General features: G+C 36.6%; 1 protein-coding gene across 4 annotated transcripts in view; it reads left to right on the top strand.

Moving 5' to 3' along the window:
* The window catches only part of Stxbp5l (syntaxin binding protein 5 like), a 215,683-nt gene that overhangs the window by 11,988 nt on the left and 177,408 nt on the right, over positions 1-26,287 (top strand). For all 4 annotated transcript variants that reach the window (XM_027412712.2, XM_035444255.1, XM_027412713.2 and 1 more), the window contains exon 2: positions 23,242-23,339. In XM_027412712.2, coding sequence (XP_027268513.1) covers positions 23,242-23,339 — 98 coding nt within the window. The remainder of the gene's footprint in view (positions 1-23,241; positions 23,340-26,287) is intronic.

Here is a 26,287-nt window from a genome sequence, read left to right on the forward strand (position 1 = left end):
CATCACTCTATACCAAATACTTTAAAAATAAATTTTCATGTGACAATGTATTTTCTCCAGGTATTCTGACTCTTTCTCTTTACCCACTTCATACTCCTCAGCTGGGTTTCCCTTTATTATTATTTCTCTCTCTCTCTCTCTCTCTCTCTCTCTCTCTCTCTCTGTGTGTGTGTGTGTGTGTGTGTACCTTTTAACCTAAGTATTGTCTAACAATCTCTTTTTCTATTATTAGTACATATTGATTTTACAGAATAATAATAGGTCTCACTGTGACTATTCCATATTTGCATATAACAGTAGTTCTAAGCCTCCCTAAAGTTGCCATCCTTTACTACAGTTCCTCGTGGATGGTGACCCCCCAACCATAAAATTATTTCATTGCTACTTCAGAGCTGTCATTTTGCTACTGTTATGAATTGTAATGTAAATATTTTTGGAGCTAGAGGTTTGCCAAAACCCAGTGGTTTTAATTAGCACTTTATAACCCTTTCCCTTCCTTACCCCAATACTTTGTCTTCCTTAATAGTCCCCTTCTACTTTAATGTCATCTCTTTTTTACTCCACATGAGAGGAAACATGACAATGATTTTGTTTATTGTGATATCTGCTTACATTCATCTTCCTGTAACCAATGTAATTTCATCTTTCTTTGATTCATAATATTTTACTGTTTGTCTATACCACAAATTTCTTTAACCATTTACTTATTGACAGGCATCCAGGCTCATCCCATAATTTGACTGTTGATTGTAATGCCCCAATAAACAATAGATAAACAGATATCTACATTGTATAATGTTTTAAAAAAATTCCTTTGGGCATATATGAAGGAGTGGTATCGCTGTATTGTATGGAAGTTCCATTTTTAGGTTTTTGAAGAACTTCCATAGTAACTAAACTAATTTACAATACCACAAACAGTGTATAAAAATTCTTTTCCCCCTTATCTTTGCCAACATTTCGTTATTTCTTTTTAGTTGATTTTTAAAGGTTAGTGTACAAAGTAATGGACTTCCTCATATATATGTGTGTATGTATGTGGTGTGTGTGTGTGTGTGTGTGTGTGTGTGTGTGTGTGTGTGTGTGTGTGTATGTAATTTCTTGTGTCCTTAATAATAGCTATTCTGACTGGGGTGAGCTGAAATCTCAGTGTGGTTTTGATTTGCATTTTTTAATAGCTAAAAATAATGAATATTTTTGGTCATTTTTAGTTTTTTGACAAGAGTCTGATCGGTTAAGTAGCCCATTTGTTGATTGGATTTTTTTTTTTTTTTGTGGTACTTGTGTTAAACTCACAACCTCATAATGCTAGGTAAGCACACTGCTATGCATCAACATCCCAGCCGTGCCTGTTCCTTTGGCATTTTTTGAGTCCTTTATGCATTCTGGCTATTAATCTTCTGTCAAAAGAATAGCTGGCAAAGATTTTTCTCTCTGTTTTGGAGGTTGTCTTTGTTTCCTTTGCTGTGTAAGACCTTTCAAAGTTGATAGAATCCTATTTGTTGATTCAGGCTATTATTTCCTGAGCTAATGGAGTCTTATTCAGTGAGTTGCTTGCCATTGCTATACCTAAAAGTATGTCCTTCATGTTTCTCTCTAGCAGTTCAAAGTTTCAAGCTTTTACATTAAAACCTTTTTTTTTTCTTTTATCCATTTGAGATGGCTTTTGTATAGGAAAGAGATAAGAAACTTTTACTAGGCATTTACTAGATTTACTAGGTACTTTAATTGGGGCATCTTTTCTTTCTTTCTTTTTCTTTTTAAGACATGGTTTCTCTGTGTAGCCCTGGCTCTTCTGCAACTCACTCTGTAGACCAGGCTGGCTTCAGACTCCCAAGTGTTGGGATAAATGGTCCAGCAGGGCCATTTTTTTAAAGAATGGATTTGAGAGACACGCACCCCTGTGTAAACCATTTATATATTTTTGTAATTAACACCTTATGCCATATGTGAATATTTGTCTTTATAAATTTTATGCAATTTCCTCTTTTCCATTGAATCATGTTATCACTGCTGTCCTTTCCTCCTCCTCCTTGTGCTTCTGCTCTTTCTAACACCTTATAATTATCTGAACTCTTTCTTTGTCCTTTGGTCACCTTAATTTTCATGTATGTTTATTCTCTTGCCTAAAAGTTCTTTTATTCTTAAATGAGAGAACCTGAAAATGTCTAAAACTTTTCTTCTGCCATTATCTCATTCCCCTGAGTGAGTCTAATTTTTTTTTTTTGGTACAATGCTGCTTGGCCAATGACTAGGATTCTCATCTGCTAGCTCAGTTTTATTTATCATAAATCTATTTATTTTATAAGACTTATCTTATCAGACACCTTCCATTGGTGTTCTCCCTTGCTGGTGGATCACATCGTTGCTGGAGGAGGCAGAGTCTAATTTTTTTATTGAGAACGTTAACACACAAAATAACTCTTTGAGTGAGTTCTGTTTCACGTACTAACTTCCTTTTGTAAGGACTGAAAACTTTAAACTTCACCTGCTCATTGACTCATCAAGGAATTATCTTTAATGCCTTTTTATTTCTGATAACTAATGTAATGATTTCTGTCATTATTAAAAACAGGGTCATAAATTTGCTATAATTTTATTTGGTTTTAATTTTTTCCTACTGATGTTTATTTTATTCCCAGAAAAGCTATAGATTTCAAAAGCTTGGAGCAAAATGTAAATATCAAGACAATGGGTGCTAAGAAGTAAATATATGAGAGTTGTCACTTAAAGATAGCAGAAGTGATAGCAAGAGGGAAATGTTTGAGACATACTTTATACATGATACATTAACATATTTTAATATTCAATTCAATGTATTTGACAGTTCTTTACATCTGAGTAGACATTAGGCAACATAAAATAAAGGATTTCTTAAATAGTCTTTCAATTTCCTCTTTTTTATATTCATCCTTCCACCTCTACCCCTTTCCAGAAACAATGGAACTGACTTTTCACCATAACTTAACTTTGCTTATTATTTAATTTGATATAATCAGAATCAGACAACATATGGAATATGCATGTGTATGTATATGGCTTTCATGCAACATGCTTTTAAAATTTATTTGTGCTGTTAAATGTATCAGAAATTTGTTCCTCTTTATTGCCAAGTAGTATTTCACCACATATTTTTATTTTATTTTTCTTATATAGACATACTCAATATATAAAATACAGCAGGATATAGAGAAAAACACAAATTATTCATATTTTAAACACTTAAATATAGGCAACAGTTATTGATTTTTTAGGGACATTTTAGTGCTTTTAAAAATAGGTCTTTTTTAATTTGAAAAAGACCACCATTCAGATAAAAAAAAGACTGCCATATTTAGAGATTGCTATAGTGAGGGATTCAGCAACCATCAGCTGCAAATAAATAGCAGGGGATGGATGAAAACAGAATGCTGTGAAAGAGCTTTGTAGTAAAAGAAAAAAAGCAGGGTTCAGATACACTAGCTTGTAAAGTTATTTGCAGACTAAGTAAAATTAAGGCATCGCAACATGATTTATTTAGGAAACATCTGACTTTCATAAGTATTGAATTATAAGTACAGAGGGGGAGGGAGCTTCAAAGATTAGTGTACCTGGTAGTCACTGACCAATATTTTATTACTTCAGGCTGATTGCAGAGGAGGGTGTGATTTGAATTCCTGGATTGGTTGCTGCAGGCATTGTGCTTTGGTTTCATAAGCTGATCGTTATAGAACTTGAGTCAGATTCTATTTGTCCAGCCATTGTGTATTGTACATACTTTCAGCTATATTTTTGCATGTTACAAGTATATTGAAGAAACTTTCAACATTCTAGTGTTCACTGTGGTATTATTCACTATAGCCAAGACATGGAGACAACAATTACCTATGAGGCAATGAATAAAGCAAATGTGGTACATACATCTAATTTAATACTATCAAGCTATAGAACAATGAAATCTTGTAATTTTCAGCACCCAAGATGAAATTGGAAACCATCACATTAACTAAAAGGTCGAGCACAGAAAGTACTGCATTTTTGGGCACTTTTTGCCTTTTAGAAATATAGGAATCAAGCTCAAAGACATAAAGATAAAAATGGTTATGTATTAATTATTTTACCATTTTATGTTCTTGACAGTGATGATTAATTTTTATTGACTGGGCTTGAGATCATCTAGTATGCACAACTCAGGCCTGTCTGTGAGGGTGCTTCCAGGGAAGTCTAACTGAAGAAGCAAGACCATGAGTATGGGTGGTACCGTGCCATGGGTTGGCACCCTAGACTACATTAAAAGAGAAAAAGAAAAAGTGACTAGAGTACCAGTATTCATTTCTTTCTGCTTCTTGTGTGGTATTTCATCATAGCAATGAGGAAAGTGACTATTACAATGAATTAAAGATGGAGCTATACCTCCATTTTAATAAATAACTTATAATGTTTAATCCAATATAACAAATCTTTCCCAAACCTGTATCAAGATCCCTTTGTTAATGTCAGTCTTGGATTTATTTTTTCCTTTCTTGTGCTGGAGGTTGAACTCAAGGTCTCATACATGCTAGACACTCACCCACATCTTTAGCCCTTGAATGCTAATTTGTATCCAACAAATGCTTTTGCTTATCTCTTTACCTTTAACAAATTGCTCAACAAAGCCATATTTTTAATGCCATCTTTATATGCAGCAACTTCATTCTGGAATATTTATATGTAATATTTATAGTCTTTAAAAAGCTGCATCATACTTTTCAAAATTCATTTGAGGTTATAAAGTTAAGAATTTTTCTCTTTTAAAATTTAAATGGGATAGATGCACTCCTCAGCAATAAGCAAAGGCAGGCAAGCAAGCAATGTTACTTTTATATTTTTTAATTTAACATACTTTGGTAAAATTTCTGCTTCATAGATAGATATCATGTGTAAGAGTCCAGAGTAGAGTTTTTTAGATTGTACAGGAGAATAATTTTAACTGAAAAAGTTAAGTAGAAATTTAGTTTTAAATTATTGTCTAGGATGCTGTTTGATCTTGGTGTGTAGTTCAGAAAAATGACGTTTGAAATGCTTTTTGAGGTATTTGAAGAGAATGAGAAGAGGGAACAAGCTAAAAGTTTTATTGCTTGACTTTACTATGAAAAGTTAGACAAGTATAATTTTTCTTTTTCTGCTTTCTGTTTTAACTTTTACAATAAGTTAGAAACTTATGTTAATGTATTAGTCAGGGTTCTTTCTCTACAGGAACAGAACCAACAGAATGCATATATATGACAGAGGATTTATTAGATTGGCTTATATGTATACATGGACTTGGTAGTCTAATAATAGCTGTCAGTATGCTGGAGAGGCTGACAACCCAGCAGTTGCATGATCCACATGGCTGGATGTCTCAGTCTCAATCTGACATTGAAAGCCTGGAGGATTCTGGGAGAGCTCTGGTCTTGGAAGGCTAAGGAAACCAGGTTCTGGTGATAGGGAGTAATGCCAACAGAACCACAAAGGGATAGATGCCCTTGTCAGAAAGAAGCCAGTAATGTTGCTTTTTCTTCAGACCTCTTAATATCTGAGTGACCACGTGAAGGCACTGCCTACTTTAAGGGGGAGATCTTCTCTTTTCAGTTACCCCTTCTCAGAACTGCTCTCACAGACCTTCGCAGAGGCATGTCTTTTAGTTAATTTCAGATCCAATCTAGCTGACAGTCAGGATTAACCATTGTACTTTGCAAAAGTAATTATTATTTGATTTTGAAAGAAAACCTGAATAGGTATTTTTTTGTCTCCTGAAAAAATGGTATTATGTTGGTCTAGGATTTGACAATTCTTATTCTCTATTTGGTGAAGACGCCCTATTGTTTGTCTAAAACTAAGAAGCTATAGGCAAAACCAGTTAGATATCTAAGTGCTTTGGGCGAGAATGGAAATCTGAATTTTAGGGAAATCTATAGGATTTTTGAACTCTCCATGCAAATTTTTACTTTTGCTTATTTAAAGGGGTTCTTTGTAATTTCTGGGCACAATGACAAAGTGGGTGCTCAAGAACTGGTAAGGAGATATGAGAGAGACTCTGTTATGGGAGAAGAGTTAGTAATGACATGTTATATAATAGGAAGCACTTTGGGCATATAATAGTTTACTAAGTATATTATCTAGTGAGTTTAGGTGTTTTGTTTTCTTGTTAAACCTACAGTTCTGTCCTAATCTGGACAATGGTATAGGTACATATGTACCTATGTGTATGTGCTCATACATATGCAGGCTGGTCGTAAACACTGGTGTCTTCCACTATTGCTGTCTATCTTATTTCTGAGCTTGGATTTCGCTGATGGACTAGGCTGGCCAGAGACCCTTTGGCATAGTTCTGGCATACTGCTGAGGAGCTAGAGTGGGGACAAGAGGAACCCTGAAGCTAATTGGCCAGGCAGTTGTTAGTCAGCAAGCTCCAGGTTCAGTCTCAGAAAGTAAGGTGGAGAAGTGACTGAGGAAGCCACCAAATGTCCACCTCTGGTCTCCACACACATATGTGCACACCCATGAACACATACACATGCACATACAACATACACATAAAGAGAAAAATGATTTGGGATATTTTAATATGCATAAAGTGGAAGGAATAGCATTTAAATAAGCTAAGTATGTGTCTATCATTTTCTTTAGTTCTTACATTTTGTTACTTTTATTTCATTTATTGCTTTCTCCTTTTTTTCAGACATTTTACTTTTTATAATTGGGATACATTGAGTTAAATAAGTTACATTTTGAAATAGCTTCAGATTTTTACAATGGTGGGGAAAACAAGAAAAATCCCACATGTTCTTGATCATATATATATATATATATATATATATATATATATATATATTAAAAATAAAGTTTTATTTTTTGACTAGCTTTTCCATGTTTGAGAATTTATATGAAGCAGAGCCCTAAGAACTGCAGGCTCATACACTTTATCTGGTCTTTGGAGAAACAATTAAATAAAGTAGAAGCAGACAGCCATAGCTAACACTGAACTGAACTGGAATCCAGTTGCAGAGAGGGAGGAGTGATGAGCAAAGGGGTCAGACCAGGCTGGTGAAACCCACAGAAACAGAGGAGTTCTTGGCCCCCAGACTGATCACTGGGAAACCAGTGTGGAACTGATCCAGACCCCATGAATGTTGATGTCAGTGTGGAGGCCTCAGAAATCTATGGGGCCTCTTGTAGGAGATCAGTACTTACCCCTAGCATAGGAATGGACTTTGGGAGCCCATTTCACATAGAGGGATACTCCTTCAGCCTAAACACATGGGGAAGGACTTAAGCCCTATCCCAAAGGATATGGCAGACTCTGAATTCCCATGGAAGACCTCACTCTCCCTGGGGAGCAGAATTGGTATGGGATAGGTATGGTGTTAGTGGGGGGCAGGGAAGGAGGGGAGGGAGAGAGAACTGGAATTGACATGTAAAACAATTTTGTTTCTAATATAAATAAAAAATGGAGAAAAAATAAAGTAGAAAATAATCTATTTTTGTTGGTATTGAGCATTTCTAACTGATGCCTTTCTGCCCTTTATATAGAACTTAGCTTGACAATTCATTGCTGTTCTTTCATCTCTCATGGCAAGAGTACAATAAACAGAACTTTACTTCTTACAAAACTTATTTTAATGTAAATGTACTTATCTAATAAAAAGTCACTTATTTTACCTGTTATAGAGACGGAATGATCAAAATAATTGTTGGAATGTGTATGAAGGTACAAACATGCCCACAAACATAAATATATATATATACACCTTGCTAACTAGACTAGGTCATTCACCTGTTGGGAGCTGATAATGGCAAATTAAGAAATGCTAAGTAGGAGGAAAAGCTTCATGGACCAGGTGAAGCCAATTCTTTTAGCACAATTCTTTTAGATTTGTTTATTTTATGTGCAAGGATATCTTCATGTATGTCTGTGTATTGTGTGTGCAGTGCCTGAGGAGGCCAGTAAGAGCTTTGGATGCCATGGAACTACAGTTATAGATAATTGTGAACCACCGTGTGGGTTCTGGGAATTGAATCTGGAGACTCTGGAAGAACAGCTAATGCTCTTAACTGTTGAGCTATTTCCAGCCACATTCATTCATATATATATAATATATATATATATATATATATATATATATATATATGTTAATGACATTTACTGAATATTTCCAGTTATTTACTGGGCTAAGTATTTTAGAAGAATTCTCTTTTGATTGTCAATCACAAGCCTATGTGGTAACAGCTGTTTTTATTTTTGTGAGTAGATAAGGAAATAGAAGCTTAAAGAGATTTGCCTGAAGCCACATAACAGTAAGGATAAAGTTTCATTTAACTTGAGAATTTAAGCTCTCCATCAGGTCAAATTTGCCAGTAGTGTGACTTGTTTCAGTTATGACTTGTAGTTTTGAATCAGTTTCTGCTCATTTATCTGAAAGTTTCCAATTATGTAAATAACTGGTTTTAATAGCGTATCTGAGTCTTTTCAGGCAGATCTTTTTAGTTGCATGAGTAGAGCAGGCAAGAAGATCCATGCATAAAATCCTGTTGCTATTAAGTCCACTTCTTTCTTGGGGTTTCTTTTTCTATAGCTCTCTGCTGCTACTACCCACAGGATCTTGAAGTACCACTGTTGGGAATAGTGCTGCCTGAAAAAGACTTCACTCATAACTTCTGTTTCAGTAGATGAGAAAAACATTTCAGTTTCTATCTCTCTATTTACTTCTGTATTGATCTCCCTACCTTGTTGTATTTTTTATAGACGAATATACTGCCATTCATTAAGGTAGCCCCATTGTGAAAAATAAGTCAATGTCTGTTCAAGAGGTTTTCCTTTTAAGTATTTGTTATGAATTTTTGTTATTATAAAATAAGAAATCTATTGTCCTTTGGACATTGAATTTGGTCTTAGCTGACCTGGCTTCTGTTGATAGAAGCTTATTTACAGGAACAACTTAAGGTGTGGTAATTTTAACTGAGCTTAATAGGGTTATTACACACACACACACACACACACACACACACACACACACACACACACACACACACGAGCACACACATTTCTTTTAGCAATCTCTGCCAACTTTCTCCTTTTCCTCTTGTTCTCTCAACATTAACCATAAGTTTCAGAGATCTTATGCCCATTTTTATTGTATCCTGGGCTAACAAGCTATACTTTTGCCATAACCAAATGTTCATAGTTTTTCCTGTCCATATTTTAAAAATGAATCATCTTCATATATTCCATAGGAATTGATAAACTAATGCTCCAAGGTTTTAAAAATTTTATTTCTCGAAAACTTTGTTCAATGAGTTTTGACTATCTTGACCCCCTCTCCTCAGATGTGCCCCCAACTTCCTTGCCTATCTGTGGATGTTTGAATGAGAATGGCTCACATAGGTTCATATATTTGAATGCGTGGTCCCCAGTTGGTGGAACTGTTTGGGAAAGATTGTTGGAGTCACTGGGAATGAACTGGGGATGAGGTTTCAAAAGCCCACATCTGGCCCAGTGTCTCTCTCTCTCTTCCTTCTGCCTGTGGATAAGGGTGTAAAGCTCTCAGCACTGTTTTAGTCGCTGCTTTTTTAAAAAATAGTAGTTGCCTCGATAATGGTGTCTCTTCACAGCAAAAGAACAATAAGTAAAACATAACCCAACTTTGTGCTTTCTCTTTTTTCCCTCACACATGGATATGGGGAGGAAGACATGAAGTATCATCCCTAGCTGAGGAGCTATTAGCAATTTAAAACTGCTGGGAGAGGGAAAGTCAGTTGTTTTAATGCTCCAAGTTTTGTTTTGTTTTGTTTTGCTTTGTTTGTTTGTTTGTTTGTTTTGTATCAGTGCTGTAAAAGCTGTTATGGGTAATGTGGATCAGATTTTCTCCCTAATTAAGTCTGATTGAGTTTATTCTAGAATGGCCCTGAGAAGAAAGAGGACTTTTTTTTAGAAAGGGGGTGTTCTGCTTGTCTGGAATGACCTTTTTTTGTGTAAATTCTCTATTAAAGATTGGAATCACTAGTATAAGCTTTTGTGATACAGACTTACTATTTGTTTAAAACTGAAGTATGAGATACAGGGATTTCTTGATCTCATTTACTCTCATTAGTGAAATGTTTGATTTTTATTTTGTCATTTCTTCAATTTAGTGGGTGATCTTGACCCTACTTCAAGTTGAAGTTATGATAATATAATGCCTTAGAAAGCTCTTTCTATCCCAATCTTAAATTCATATGGAGAAAATTAGGTCACTCTTTCATCTTAAGATAAAATTAGAGAACTGAAAAGCTACATAGCCTTGAAGTTATCATCAGTCAAACTGCATGTGTTTCTGTAGTTTAGTGACCTTGGACAATTAGTCAACCTTTCTAAGCCTCAATTTCTTCATAATAACACCACCCATGATATCAGGCAAAAATATTCAGTGAAAATTAAAAGAGATATTCCATGTAAAGTGTTGACAGACAAAAAATGAAGATGTTAAGATATATGTTCAAGTGGTAGATCTGGATCCTAAGCTTGTTCTCCTCATCTGTAGCACACTTTTCTTTTATGTTGTCTGCCTCTGTGATGTTGTTCCACAACATTTTCATTTAAAAGTTTTTTTCTATCTTACTACAGGGCTGAAACATGTTTTATAATGATTACTTTCTATTTTATTGTCCAACAATGAGAAAGATCTTTGAACTGGAGACATTTTACTGATAGATATTTAAATACCTAAAATGGATCCAATAGTTGTATTTCTTTCAAGCATGGTACAGAATTAAGTTGTAGACTATTAAGTGTAGCAAGATTTCTTGTAGGACTTTCTTTGGACTGCTGGCCCCCTAATAATGACACAGAGAATTATTAATTATGAAAGCTTGGCCTTTAACCTGTGTTTGTTATCAATTAGCTCTTTGAACTTAAATTAACCTGTTACTATTAATCTACATTTTGCCATGTGGCTTTGTACCTCTCTTCCATTCTGTAGTCCAACTCCTCAATGTCTCGTTGGCATCTCTTGTGCCTAGATTCATTCCTTCAATTCCTCTCTCTGCCTAGAAGTCCTGCTTAACCTCTCCTGCCTAAGTATTGGATATTAAGCTTTTTATTAAACCAATCATGATGATACATCTTTACACTGTGTACAAATATCCCAAAACAATTAAGTTGTAGAATGCTGATGTTAAATGGTCTAAAAAGGGAGTAATTCATGTAGCCAGGAATGAAACAGAAGTTTCAGATAAGAAGAGTTTAATTGGAAGGTGCTATGGTAGGAAGAAAGACAAAGTGGGCTTGATGTCTAGAAAAGAAACTGGGGGTAAATAGGACAAATGCCAAAGTTCAGTTTTTGAAGGAGTCTAGAAATGTATGACCATGAGGTTGTATAAGACATTGATATTAATTGGGGATGATTTGTCAAGGTGAGGGTGAGGGAAGAATAATGTATCCAAGGTGTATTATATATTGAAATAAGAATATTGAAGACACTCAAACTGTTAATAGGTGTCAGGACCGAGATTAAATATGAAAGGCAGATGAAAAATTCATCTAAAATTGGAAAAGAAGAAACAACTAATAATAGTAGAAACATTTTATGCAGAGCTGTTTGGTTGCAATAGATTTTTTTAAAAAAATCCTTCAGTTCTGTGCCCTTTCATTGAGTAATAAAGCAGATAGAATTGAGTATCCTTTAGGGGTTTATTTATGGATTGTTTGTTACAAATGTGACTGTATTTAAATTAATTCTCCATTATGTAATGATGTGATATAAGAGAAGGTATGAGATATAGATACATTTTAAAGAAAGTGCCTCTAATTTTTTAACTAATAAATAATCGCATTTATTTGTGCATGTGGAGGGCATCATGCAACATGGAGCTGGTTATTTTGTTCCACCATTCAGGGACTGGGTGTGGCACTTAGGTTGTCAAGCTTGGCAGCAAGCATATTTACTTGCTGAGTCATCTCACTGGCTTGAGTGAGTTAAATTTGAATTTAATTCCTTCATATTTTGAAAAAGTACTTCTCTTGCTAAGTTTAAGTAGTATTTGAAAATTAGAAGTTATAAACTTTAAATATGTTATTATGTGTGTTGGACTGTTATGACAAAATTCAATAGTTTTTTGAATAACCATGGGACTTTTATATGTCAAAAGCAGAATCTCTGACCTTTAGTACTTTATAATTAAGTAGTAGAGATTAATCTACCTTCATAGTAGGTTTAGTAAAACATTGGCATGTATAATATCTTTTCAGTTTTGTGTCAAAAAATGAGAGCGCATTATTTTTTTTATCACTCTAGCATGTACATATGTTGACAATCTCAAAGGTACTTGGTGAGAAAGAGTGAAGATGGTAGTTATTGAGAATTTTTTATGTTACTTCATTAGTAAGGAAAGTTGAAATATTACTCCCCAATACAGAGAGAATTGTATATTGATTTAAAATTTATTCTAAGGATTTTATGTAACAGTAAAAATAGTTAGAACTATTCATTTTTCTTAAAATATAAATTTAAAGAAAATATTGCTTATATGCAGATGATATTGAACTTAAAAAGTCCTAAATATTTAATCCTAAGATAAGTTAAGGACAGAAAATGAAAGACATAATCCCTGTTCATAAAGGAGCTTGGGATTTATTTGGGGAGACCTCAAAAGTACTGAAGTCATTCCTTAGTCACATAGAATAAAAGCTAAGCTGTACTATTGGTTTAGAATTTTGGCATATGTTTCTTAAAGCAGTGAAGCTATAACCTGGGATTTGAGAGATAGGAGTGAGTGAATTTGTTATATGTAGAACAATACTAGCAACTGGCACCTCATTTCTTTGTCTGGATTTAAAAATAGCTTTCCCACTAATGTATTTTAGAAGATACACTTTGAAAGAGATATTTTTGCAGCTTCAGTCACACAATGAACATGGAAGTTCTTAGGCATGTAAACAAATTTGTTCTTGAATACTAAATTCTGATGGGATTTTGTTGTCAGAGCTACAACAGAAACTAACAACATCAGCGCTAGTCTCCTAATAGAATGCTAACAGTTGTAACTCCTGCAGTTTTACATACATTAAAATTTATTAATTTATTCTGCTATTAGTGATGATTATATAAACAAATTAAATTCCAAGGTAGTAATACAATTTTCTCTTACCAGGTACTTTACATAATGGAAAATATGTTGTTGAAAAGTACTGAATACAACCTTTGTTTTGAGCCTTTATAAAATTTTCAACATATTTCAAAATTACAACTAAATATATAAATGGTGATTTCATCCTAATTTTATTAGTCATTATTGCTGTTATAGACAAGCTGCTGATTTTCATTTACTTACTTTGTATCTAAACTTTCTCTTTCTTCCTGCATGGGTTGGAGACTTCTTCATTTAAAAGTTACTCTTTCTGTAAATGTTTACTGATGATATTCCAGACATGCAATCTAAGTGAATGTATCATTTTTCTACTTTCCCTTTATTGAGAATAGTTTGTTTCATAGAAAATATTCTGATTAGTTTCCCCTCCCACAGCTTCTCTGAGATCCTTCCCACCTTATACTCATACTAGTAATTAACTAAATTTAAAATACATTCTTTGTCAACTTCTTACCTGTATATAATGAATTTAGTTCCATTCGCCCCTATTACCCCGTTTCACTTCCTCCTCACACCCAGCATCCTCATAACCTGTTTTACAGTATTATCCTCTGAACAAGACTGCCACCATCTTCAGGAGCTCTGCTGAGCCTCCTCACAAAAGATCATCACAGCTGGGCTTTTTGACTATTTACTTTCCCTCATAGGAAGGAGAGGGTGGGGAGGATCATGGGACCATTACCTGAGCATCTCGATATATCTTCCAACCAATCTTATACAATTCTGCCCTGATTGCACTTGGTCTTGGGGAAATGAGGGGAAGAGGTTCTATTTATGTAGCTACTGGGAAGCTGTCATTTATGCTGAGTGCACACACCTTCCATTGTGGCATTTAAGATCACCTATGCTCCTGCCTGTAACTCATTACCCGTTGCTCTCTGTTAGTAAGCCTTAAAAACTCATTGGCTCTCTAGGTAAACTAAGGGGGAATTATACCTTGGTTTGTTGGGACCTTAGGAGGAGGGGTGGATGTTGTTTGTTTACATCTCCTCCAGGGAAGGAATTTTAGCCACACACCCTCTGCATTTTGAAAGGTATCCACCAGGGAGAAGGCTTCAGTTTTCAGTTCTAACTTGATTTCTCCCGTCCTGTGACTAAAGTGTGTGATGTTTTCAGCAGTGGGATCTTGCTGTGGATTTGTGGTTGGCAGCAGAGAGCAATTGTGTGGTCCATATTGTTTCAGTGATCTTTATTAAGACCTCCCTGACCAACAACTCATAGAGCAGTACCATACATCTGGTACTGGGATTCTTGTTTAATACACTATGGCTTCTGAGAGGAACATTGTTTCACGTAGAGGGTACATCCATTCCAACTTAAAATTTTTCATTTTAATAAGCTTATAAAATAGTAGGTTTATATATGGCATTCTCATAATCTTTACTCTTTGTTATATGCCACCCAAACCCCTCCTCTGTCCTACCTTTCCAGCCCCCTCTCCCCTTAAACCTCTCTTCCCATTGTTTCACTTTCCAACTTTGTTACACAGATCTGCCACTATCCTCCTTAGGCCTTTCTCCTGCCCCAGCGGCTGTCTTCTTGTTTCCTCACTTCCACAGATAACTCTTAAGTTAAACAGAAATCTAAAGGGTTGATATATGATATACACATATGGTAGAGAAGACGTGGCATTTGTTTTTCTGGGTTTGTGTTACCTTGTTCAGTATATTTTCCCAAGCGAATCTATTTACCTGCAGGTTTTATAATTTCATTTTTCTTTATAGCTGAAGATAGTATTCCATTGCAGATATAAACCACATTTTCACATTTGTTCACACATCAGCTGATGGGTATCTTGGCTGATTCTAATTCCTAGCTATTATAAGTAAAGCAGAAATGAACACAGATGACTATGTCTGTAATAAGATATTGAGTCTTATGAATCTGTTTAGGAGTTGTGTATCTGAGTCATGTAGGGGATGCTGTAGCCACGCCCGCTTAGGGGCTAGCTACAGGTGTGCCTGACCATGCCTGCAAGAATGAGGGACGTTCAGGTGGCGGTTTCTGCTTTTGGTTTCACTTTGGGCTTGCTGTACAGACTGCTGCCCACCCGCTGCCTAGGTCGCTCTGTAAGTAAGGCTTTTTCCCTATAAAATCCCTTTTATTTCTGCCTGGCTCTGTATTGGTAATTTCCCACGTTAGAGTCATGTGATAGTTCTATGTCTAGTGTTTGAGGAACCTTCACACTAATTTCTAACTATAACAGTTTATTCTCCCATCAACAGTGAATAGGGATCCCTTTCCCCCACATTCTCACCAGTATTTGTTGTCATTTTTTCTCTTGATTTTATATGTCCTTATTATGGTAAGATGAAATCTCAAAATAGTTTTATTTTATATTTCCTTGACAGCTGAGGATGGTGAATACTTTTAAAAATACTTCTCAGTATTTCTTCATTTGAGAGCTCCCTGTTCAGTTTCCTAGCCCATTTTTAAAATTAGGTTTTCTTGGTGTTTAGGTTTTTGAGTTCTAGACATTAATCCTCTGTCTGATGCATAGCTGGCAAAGATCCCATTTTGTAGGCTGCCTCTTCACTTGATTAACAGTTTTCTTTGCAGTATTGCAGCTTTTAATTTTCTTGAGGCTCTACTTGTTGATTGTTGATCTTATTTCCAGTGGTATCCAGATCTTATTCAGAAAGTCTTCACATGAGTCTACATCTTTAAAGTATACTCCTTACTCCTTCTCTGGAAATTTCAGAATTGTAGATCTGACACTAACGTCCTCTATTTGCAATTTATTTTTATGCATGGATTAATTTATGCAAGGATTAATTACTCTTCCACGTGTAGACATCCAGTTTTCTAGCATTTGTTAGAGATGCTTTCTTTCCTCCAATGTGTATTTTTGACATCTTTGTCAAAAATCAGATGTCTTTAGGTGCACAGACATTTCTGAATGCTAAATGTCATTGACCAATATATCTGTTTTTAAGCCAGTACCATGCCATTTTTACTACTGTGGCTCTGTAGTATGACATGTATGGTGATTCCTCCAGCAGGGTTTTTATAATTTAGGATTTTTTAAAAAAGCTTTAAAGTACTTGTGTCTCCATGTGAACTTTAAGATTGTTTTCCCATTGTCTGTGAATAATTGCATTAGAAATTTGATGGATTGTATCTGTAGATTGCTTTTTGGGAGGATGGTCATTTTCACAATAGTAATCCCACCAACTCACTGCAAAATAATTTCTAAAAAAATCTCTTACTCATTCATTCATTCATCATTCATTCATTCATTCATTCATGTGGATTGTGAGTGTGTGTATGGTGTGTGTTTGTGTGGTATGTGAGTGTTCATGTCTGGAGAGGATCACACCCCTCCTTATTCCCTTGAGACAGAGTATTTCACTGAATCAGTGTCTGCAGCTATCAAGCCTCAACAAACCCACCTGTCTCCAGGTCCCTTCCACAGTGCTGAGTTAACAAGTGCCTGCGTGACTACAGGGGTTTAAATATGGGTGTTAGAGATGAAGATTGCTGTGTAGCAAGTGTTCTCACCCACTGAGCCATCTCCCCAGTTCCCTAAAAAGTGTTGCAACTCTTGTTTGTTTCTTACTTCCTTAAATGAATTATTTTTAATTTCTTGAGTTGTTGAAATAGTGTGAATCTATAAAACAAAGCTAAATAATAAATATAGGTCTTTTGCCTGGTTTTAATGGGAATGATTGTAGCCTTTGCTATTTACTATTTATTGCTTTTGGTTAATATTTGCCATCTTTTGGTAGTTTTTTTCTAATTTTATTTTTATAAGATGTATTACCTACTAACGTTCATTAGATGACTTTCTAGGAAACATCGATACCATGTCTCTTCAGTTTGTTGCTGTAATAATACTGTCAATATACATCCTGCCATTGAATTATCCTTGTGTTAATTTAGATGAGATTAGGTACTTCATTGCATGTAGTATTGAGTTTTGAAGTCTTTTGAATTGTATCATGTACTTTAACCATAGTTATCCCCATCTTATGCATTTCCCTTCTCCAACTCACTTCTGGGAATCTCCCACTGCTTCTCTCTCTCTCTCTCTCTCTCTCTCTCCTCTCTCTCTCTCTCTCTCTCTCTCTCTCTCTCTCTCTCTCTCTCTCTGTGTGTGTGTGTGTGTGTGTGTTTGTAAATGATTTTGTGTATCTTATATAGAAACAAAAATCATAGAAAACATTTGATATTTGACTTTTTATGTTGGAATTAATTCACTTGATATGAGTGGCCTGTGAGCAAGTCTGTGGGACATTTTCTTGATTATTGATGTAGGATGGTTCAGTCCACCGAAGGTGGTACTATACCTAAGCAGGGAGTCCTGGATTGTATAAGAAAGCTAGCTGAGCAGAGGCAAGGGAACTCAGTGGGAGCTAGCCTCTAAATGCTTTTCCTTTTCTCCTGCTTGAGTTTCTTGTCTTCCCTGACTTTCCTCAATGATGGCTTGGGATTGGAAGTGTAAGCCAAATAAACTGTTTCCTCCAAGCTGCTTTAGCTCATTGTGTTTATCACATTAACAGAAAGCAGACTGGAACAGAGTACTTTCTAGAAAGTTCTTACCTCTGTTTATATCTTGAGGTGTTTTCTATTAATAAGTTTTAGAATTTTAATTCTAAGATTGATTTAATTTTTATTTAAATGTATATGTCTGTGTGCGGGCTTGTGCACATGTGTGCAGGTACCGAGAGAGGGCCTGAAGAGGGTGCTGAACACCCCCTGGAGCTGGAGTTACAGCAGGTTGTGAGTCCCTTGGAATGGGTGCTGGGGACAAAACTCAGGCCCTCTTTGACAGCAAGTGTTCTTAACTGCTGAGCCATTTCTCTAGGTCCCCAGATTTTCAAGGCTTACATTTTTATCTCTTAAAATATACTTTTATTATTTTTTGTTTTGTTTTCTGAGACAGGGTTTCTCTGTGTAGCTTTGGAGCCTGTCATAGAATTTTCTTTGTAGACCACTCAAACTCACAGAGATCCACCTGCCTCTGCTTCCTGAGTGCTGGGATTAAAGGTGTGGGGTACTACCACTGGGCTAAAAAAATTTTTATTATTAAAAACAGTCCATTATCATCATGGCTGGGAGCATGGCAGCATGCAGACAGTCATGGCGCTGGATAGTAGCTGAGAGTTCTACATCTTGTAGGCAGCAGGAAGTTGACTGAGACACTGGGTGGTATCCTGAGCATAGGAAACTTCCAAGCCTACCCCCACAGTGACACATTTCCTCCAACAAGGACATACCCACTCCAACAAAGCCACACCTCTTAATAGTGCCACTCCCTTTGTGATTATGGGGGCCAATTGCATTCAAACTACCACACTCCTCTTCCTTGTGGTTCCCTGGGCTCCAAGGGGAGAGATTTGGTGGAGATATCTCTTTTAGGGTTGACTATTTTAAGGTCTCTTACTCTCTGCATATTGTCTGGCTGTGGGTCTCTATATTTGTTCCCATTTGCTGCAGGAGGAAGCTTCTCATGGTGATGGCTGAGCAAGGCACTGATCTATGAGTTATCAGAAAATCATTAGGAGTCATCTTATCACTATGTTCTTTTTTATACCAGTGCTATTTGGTTTTACCTCACATTATCTTTGATCTATTTTAAGTTGATTTTGTACACTGTAACAGGTCTACTTTTATTCTTTTGCCTGAAGCTGTCCAGTTAACCCCTTTTCCCCCAACTATTGATGAGGCTGTCATTTATTTGTCATCTTTGTCAAAAATCAGGTGGATTTTTGTAAATCCCATGTAGCTTTACTGAGTTGTCTGTTCTGTTCTACTGAGCCATGTGTCTGTGTCCATGCAATTCTGCTTTTGTTACTATGATTACTCAGGTTCTCAGGCTTAACAGCAGATGTTCTTACCCATTGAGCTATCTTGCCATCCCCATATAAGCTAGTGTGAATGGGACTGTTTTTCTTATTTCTTTCTCAATATGTTTGTTATTGGTATATAGAAGTGATACTGATTTTTGTTTATTTTCTGTATGGCTGTTTGATAGTTAAAAGTTTTCTTTCTGGTTTTGGGCTACCTGACTCGGGATGTTTTTTCCACTACTTCTATGTGCCTGCAAATTTTAGAATATCATTGTTTCTTACCACTGAGTAGTGCTCCATTATGTAAATATACCACATTTTCTTTATCCATTCTTCAGTTGAGGGGCATCTAGGTTGTTTCCAAGATCTGGCTATTACAAATAATGTTGTTATGAACATAGTTGAGCAAATGGCCTTGTGGTGTGACTGCCTCCTTCGGGTATATGCCCAACAGTGGTATTGCAGGGTATTGCAGAGGTAGGTTGATCCCTAATTTTCCAAAATGGCTGTACAAGTTTGCACTCCCACCAGCAATGGAGAAGTGTTACCCTTTCTCCACATCTTCTCCAGCATAAGCTGTTATTTGGTGTTTTTGATCTTAACCATTCTTGCCAGTGTAAGATGGAATCTCAGAGTGTTTTTTTTAATTAAATTTATTTATTTAATTTAGAAACATCCTTATTTTATATATCAATCCCAGTTCCCTCTCCCTCTTGTCCTTCCAGGCCCCCCACTGACCCTCCCACCCCACCCCCCACTTACTCCCTAAGGAGGGTGAGGCCTTCCTTGGGGAATCATCAAAGTCTGTCACATCATGTGGGGCAGGGTCTAAGCTCTCCTCCATATATCTGGGCTGAGAGAGTATCCCTCCTTGGGGAATGGGCTCCCAAAGTCCATTTGTGCACTAGGGATAAATACTGGTTCTACTGTCAGAGGTCCCATAGACTGACCAGGCCTCCTAATTGGCACCCACATTCCGAGGGCTTGGTTCTGTCCAATGCTGGTTCCTCAGCTTTCTGACTGGGGTCTATGTACTCTCACTTGGTCAGGTCAGCAGTTTCTGTGGGTTTCTCCAGCATGGTCTTGACCCCTTTGCTCATTCTTCCTCCTCTCCAACTGGATTCCAGGAGTTCAGCTCAGTGTTTAGCTGTGGATCTCTGCTTCTGCTTCCATCAGCTACTGGATGAAGGCTCTAGGATGGCATTTAATGCAGTCATCAATCTCATTATAGGGGAAGGGCATTTAAGGTAGCCTCTCCCTATTGCTTAGATTCTTAGTTGGGATTATCCTTGTGGATCTCTGGACATTTCCCTCGTGCCAGATTTCTCTTTAAACCTACAATGGCTCCCTCTATTGATGCCTAAGGATGTTGAGTATTTCCTAACATGCCTTTCCATCATTTGATATTGTTCTGTTGAGAATTCTCTGTATAGATTTGTACCCCATTTTTAAAATTAGATTATTTGGTAGTTTGATGCCTAGTTTATTGAGTTCTTTGTATATTTTGTAGATCAGCCCTCAGGGAGATGTGGAGTTGGTGAAGATCTTTACCCATTCTTTAGGGAGTCACTTTGTCTTGTTGACCCATGTTCTTTGCTTTACAGAAGCCTCTCAGTTTCAGGAGGTCCCATTTATTAATTGTTGCTCTCAGTGTATGTGCTACTGATGTTTTATTTAAGAACTAGTCTACTGTGCCTATGTATTCAAGTGTATTTCCCACGTTCTCTTTTATGAGGTTCAGTGTGGATAGATTTATAATGAGGTCTTCCATCCATTTGGATTTGAGTTTTGTGCATGGTGATAGATATGGATCTATTTGCATTCTTCTACATGTTGATAGCCAGTTATACCAGCACCATTTATTGAATATGTTTTCTTTTTTCCCATTTTATATTTTTAGCTTCTTTGTTCTTGGAGTGTGGCTCAGGGAAAGTTATCAAGATATCCACTAAACAGAAGTCTTCAAAAAATGGTTTTTGATACTTCCCCCATCTAGTACAAAGAGGAGAGGGCTTTCCTGGTATCCTGTCTTTCTGCTAGTGCAGCTGACATGGTCAGTGTTGTCTCCTCTCCCTTAAGATATCTGTCCTTACAGTACACTGCAGATACTGCGAGGCTCTGTCTTTTGCTGCCATCTGCAGTTGCTCTGGCTCACTGAGCCTGCCTCTCTCTCCAGGACAGGTTCTGGAGTTTTCTTCTGTATTGCCTTGTAAATTTCCAATTTCCCTTTGTTTTGACACTAGAGATTTTCTGCGATTCCCAACCTCTTATTAAACCTCTTATTAATATCTCCAACTATTCCCAGTTTCCCCTTCACGGATTCTAGCCAAGTTAGGCTGGTAGTGTTCACCATCTTCTGTTCTGAAGGTTTCTGTTTAAATCCAACAGAGACACACTTTAAAATTTCCTTTTCTTTTCTATACAAGAGAAATAGTGCTTTTTGGCTTTATAATGAAAAGTCATTTTTATTTTTACTTTTCCAACAATAGTGTATCAATTTAAATGTCATCAGGAAATAATGTAATTAATATGAAAAAAACACAATCAGCATCGCAAACTCTAACAATAAGCTCACAGAGGCTGTAGTGACATAAAGTACAGCATGCTCATAAGATCCCTTTTTAGAAAAACCATTTGTAAAGGAAGTTGCATGATAAAAATTATGTTCATTCATCTGTATCATACCAATAATTACTTTGTGAGTATATATAAGTTCTTACAGCTTGAAGCTGGGGCCTGTAGGGATCAAAATTTAAGGAAGAAAAAGAATGAAGTAAGTTACTATTGATGTTAGCTATGCATAAAGATATATGAAGTATATGCATCTAGTCTATATACTCCATATATACTTAAAGATGATATAATTATATATGACATCATATTTCTATTTCTGGAATAAACTATTTGAAATAGTTATATTTCATTATTGGCTTCATTAATCGATTGGATTACTAACACCTTACTTAGCATTTTGTACTTGTGTTCATTAATATTTTCCTTTACAATGCTTAAGATAACACGAAATTCTATAAGTTGTACAATGTAATGAGTTTTCTCTGATATTATTACCATATTAAGAGTAGTATGTCATCCCTCATGGCCCTTTGTTTCCAGCTCATTTTTTCTGCTAATGAGCTCAGGACAGCTAGTGTGTTTGCTTTTGTCACTACAGGTTGTTTGCATGTCATTTGATTGCCTGAGTCTACCTCACTAAGAAAATGTACCTTATATTTATCTTTAAAATGAAATTTGGGCAATTGAGGGAAGAATTTGAAGTTGGTTTAGTAACAAGCAGATAAAAACTAAGCAGGTTAAGAAAACAATTTCAACCCAAGTGAGTCAACAACTTATATGGCAGAGTAAGAGGGCAGCAATGCTACAATGCAAGTAGCTCTGCGCTATTGGGAGATAGGCCCACAGTAAGTACATGTGCCTGTGTAATGGAGGGGGACGAACACAGAAGATGCTTTCCTAAAAGTAAGTAGCAGTAGAAAGACTGTTCAGAAAGCTCAAGTAAAAGAACCAAAACAAATACCAGAGGATAATAAAAATAATTGATTCTGGAAATGAAGTTATTAAAGAGAGACAGGACAGATGAATTTTAATCATCATGAATTATGTGTTTTGTTAAACTATATGCATGACAGTGATAGAAAAAACACTAAATGGGAGAGAAACAAGTAGGACATAAAATTGTAATGCATTAGTCACAATACTTTGGATAATCTTTCATGTTACTGCATCTATTAGTAAAATCTTTTAATTGTTGCATGCAATTTCATTTCATAATTAGACCACATTTTAAAAGTTATTTTATTTATAGGCACTTGGGCTCTTTCTGATTTTCTACTATTGCGATGAAAGTTACTAGTGTCATAATTAAGAAAATAATTTTGTGGATATGTGCCTTAAATTAGGTACATATACAGTAGAATTGCTAAGACCTGGTATAGGTATGCATGGTATATATTTAGTTTGTTTATGAATTGTAGGATATTTTTTTATTTCCTTTTCAAGACAGGGTTTCTCTGTGTACTTCTAGCTGTCTTAGAACTCACACTATAGAGAGGCTGGCCCTGAATTCACAGACAGGGCCACCTGCCTTTGCCGCCAGAGTCTAAGGACTAAAGGTGTGTGCCACAACTGCCTGGCTGATGATAATTTTTTAAAGTGGGGATAGTGTGTGATAGGATAGGCTATTTCATGTCCAGTTTTTTCATCTAAAAGCTAATTATAGTCATCCTTGTGGCTATGTAATACTGTCTTGTCATGATTTTAATTTTCACTTCCCTGACAACTATTTCTACTATTTACTCTCTTTCAGACAGTTCGGCATGGTTTTCCTTATCAGCCCACAGCACTGGCCTTTGATCCAGTCCAGAAAATCTTGGCTATTGGAACAAGAACAGGTGCTATACGAATGTATCCTTAATTTTTGTTAATTATTCATTCAAGTAAGTAAAGCATTTGTAATCAAAAAGTGTATTGTTTTGTTAAAAATTAGTAACTATTGCTAAAATCACCACCGTCAAATTTCCTAGTATATTTTTGTCTTTGAGATCTCTGTTGATGTCCCTTCTTTAACTTCTGCTACTGCTTGCTTGTGTCATTCTTTTTTTCTCAAAAGTCTAGTGAGAAGTTTATCAATTACACACAAAGATTGAACTTTTGGACTCATTTTTCTTTATTGTTTACCTATTCTACACTTTAGTTTCTACTTTGATCTTTTTTGAAATTTACTTTGGGTTTAGTTTGTCCCATTTTAGTTTCTTTTTATTAAAATAAATTTTATTTAAATTAGAAGCAAATTTATTTTATGTATCAATCCCAGTTCCCTTTCCCTCCCATCCTCCCATACCCCCCACCGACCCCCCCATCCCATCCCCAGAGAGGGTGAGGCCTTCCATGAGGGATTATCAAAAAACCTGTCATGTCATTTAGGGCAGGGCTAAGAAAGTATCTCTCAGTGGGAAATGGGCCCCGAAGTCCATTTGTGCACTAGGGATACATACTGGTTTCACTGCCAGAGGCTCCATAGACTGTCCAGTGCTCTTAGCTGACACCCTTGTTCAGGGGGCCTGGTTTGGCCCTATGTTGCTTCCCCAGCTGTCAGTCGGGGGTCCACGAGTTCCCACTTGCTCAGGTCAGCTGTTTCTGTGGGTTGTCCCAGCATGGTCTTGACCCCTTTGTTCATCACTCCTACCTCTCTACAACTGGATTCCAGGATTTTGGCTCAGTGCTTAGCTGTGGGTGTCTGCTTCTGCTTCCATCAGCTACTGGATGAAGGCTCCAGGATAGCATTTAAGGTAGTCATAAATCTCATTATAGGGGAAGGGTATTTAAGGTAGCCTCTCCACTACTGCTTAGGGTCCTAGTTGGGCCATCCTTGTGGATCTCTGTACAATTCCCTAGTGCCAGATTCCTCTTTAAACCTATAGTGGCTCCCTCTATTGATGTGTCTCTTTTCTTACTCTCCTCTATTCATTTCTCTACTCAATCTTCCTGATCCCTCATGCTCTCCTCCCCCCTCCTCTTCTCCCCTCCTCTCTCCTACCACATACCCCCTCACCCATGCTCCCAATTCCCTTTTTAGTTCCTTAAGGTATAAACAGTCATTAATTTGATAATGTCTTTTTATAATAATGTGCATATAGTACTATAGGTTTATTCCCAAATGCATTTTAATGTCTTCTCCATTTTTCAAGTTAAACCTTTTATTTTGAGATTTACATTTAGGTATAAGAAATATTTCTAAGAAATCCCATATATTCTTTGACCCAGTTTCTTTTACCTCTAATGTTTTACAAACTGTTGTGTGAATCCACAACTAGGGAGCTGGAGAGATGGCTCGGCAGCAAAAGTACATGCAGAGGGCCTGAGTTTGGTTCCTGGCATCAGTACAGTGGCTCCTAACTGTCTATAACTCTATTCCATAGGATTTAGTGGCTTCTTATGGCTTCTAAGGGCAGCCGACATACACACGGTGCTCATACATCCATGCAGGCATTTATACATTCACATAAATAAAAAAACTTAAGAACAATATTCTTCACTTATTTTGACAAGGAGGCCAACAATACACATTGGAGAAAAGGTAGTATCTATAATAAATGGTGCAGGTAAAACTGGATCACTACATGTGCAAGAATGAAACCAGATTGTTCTCTTTTGTCCTGCATAAAACTCAATTCCAGTGTATTTGATACCCTGAATATGATAGAGGAAGAAGTAGGGAATATACTTGAACTTATTGGCATAGGAAAGGAACATTTATCCACTATAAGCAGAAGGGCAAACAGGTGCAGCCACTATGGATATCAGTGTGGAGATTCTTCTAAAAGATAGAAATAGATCTACTATGTGATCAGCTATACCACTCTTGTACATATACCCAAAGACTCCATGGTGGTGGTTTGAATGAGAATGGCCCCCATAGGCTCATATATTTGAAGGATTGATCCCTAGTTGGCAGAAGTGTTTTGGGAAGGATTAGGAGGTGTGGCCTTGTTGGAAGAGGTGTGTCTCTTGAAGTTTCAAAAAACCCATGCCAGGCCAAGTCTTTCTATCTCTGCCACAAACTTGTGGATCAGAAGTACTGTCTCAGCTACTGTTTCTGGCTTTCTTCTGGCTCTGTCTTTGCTCAATATCTGGAATTGGCTCTCTACTCCTTAGACTGAGTTTTAGCACATCTTCACTGAGTGGTAATGGGAACTAGGAACAGATAGCTGTGAGGGGCAGGGAAATGAAGGAAGATGGTCAGACTCTAAGTAAGAGATGTCCCTGGGTCCAAGGATACAGAATCACATAAAGGTGGCTCTTGCCAGAATTCATTATATAACAAGTTACATAAATTTACACTTTTTCCTTAGTCACAGTTCCTTGTATATGCCGCAGCAGCCATCTTAACTAAGTTATTCTGGATATCTATACCATTGCCATTTTGTCTAAATTTTTATCTGGCACCCACAGCCTTTATTCCCTTTCAGGTGATCAATTAGATCATTCTTTAGCATTCTCTCTGTGGAGGAGGGGCCAGCAGGTGCACTTGAATTCAGCCATTTCTTTGTTCCAGGTACCAGAGTGTTAAAGATTAAAGGCTGTAAGATGTTGCTTGGTGGTTCCCTCTCCCTCACCCCAGCCACTCTGTACTCTGCTTTTGCTCCTTGGTGCCATAAGCTAGTGTGTTTGAGGAAAACCACTTCTTAGCAGGTTCCTTTGTGCTGGCTGTCAGGGCCTCTCGGGGAGCTTGGTTTAACCAGCCATACTGAGTTGAGCTCTCACCTGCTCCCTGTGGAGATCTTGACTTTGTAAATTCACTGGCCAACTTTTGTTTTGTGACCAACAATATTTTTCTACTATCTTGACTGTTT

This window comes from Cricetulus griseus, chromosome 4, assembly GCF_003668045.3.
Source record: "Cricetulus griseus strain 17A/GY chromosome 4, alternate assembly CriGri-PICRH-1.0, whole genome shotgun sequence".
NCBI lineage: Eukaryota > Metazoa > Chordata > Mammalia > Rodentia > Cricetidae > Cricetulus > Cricetulus griseus.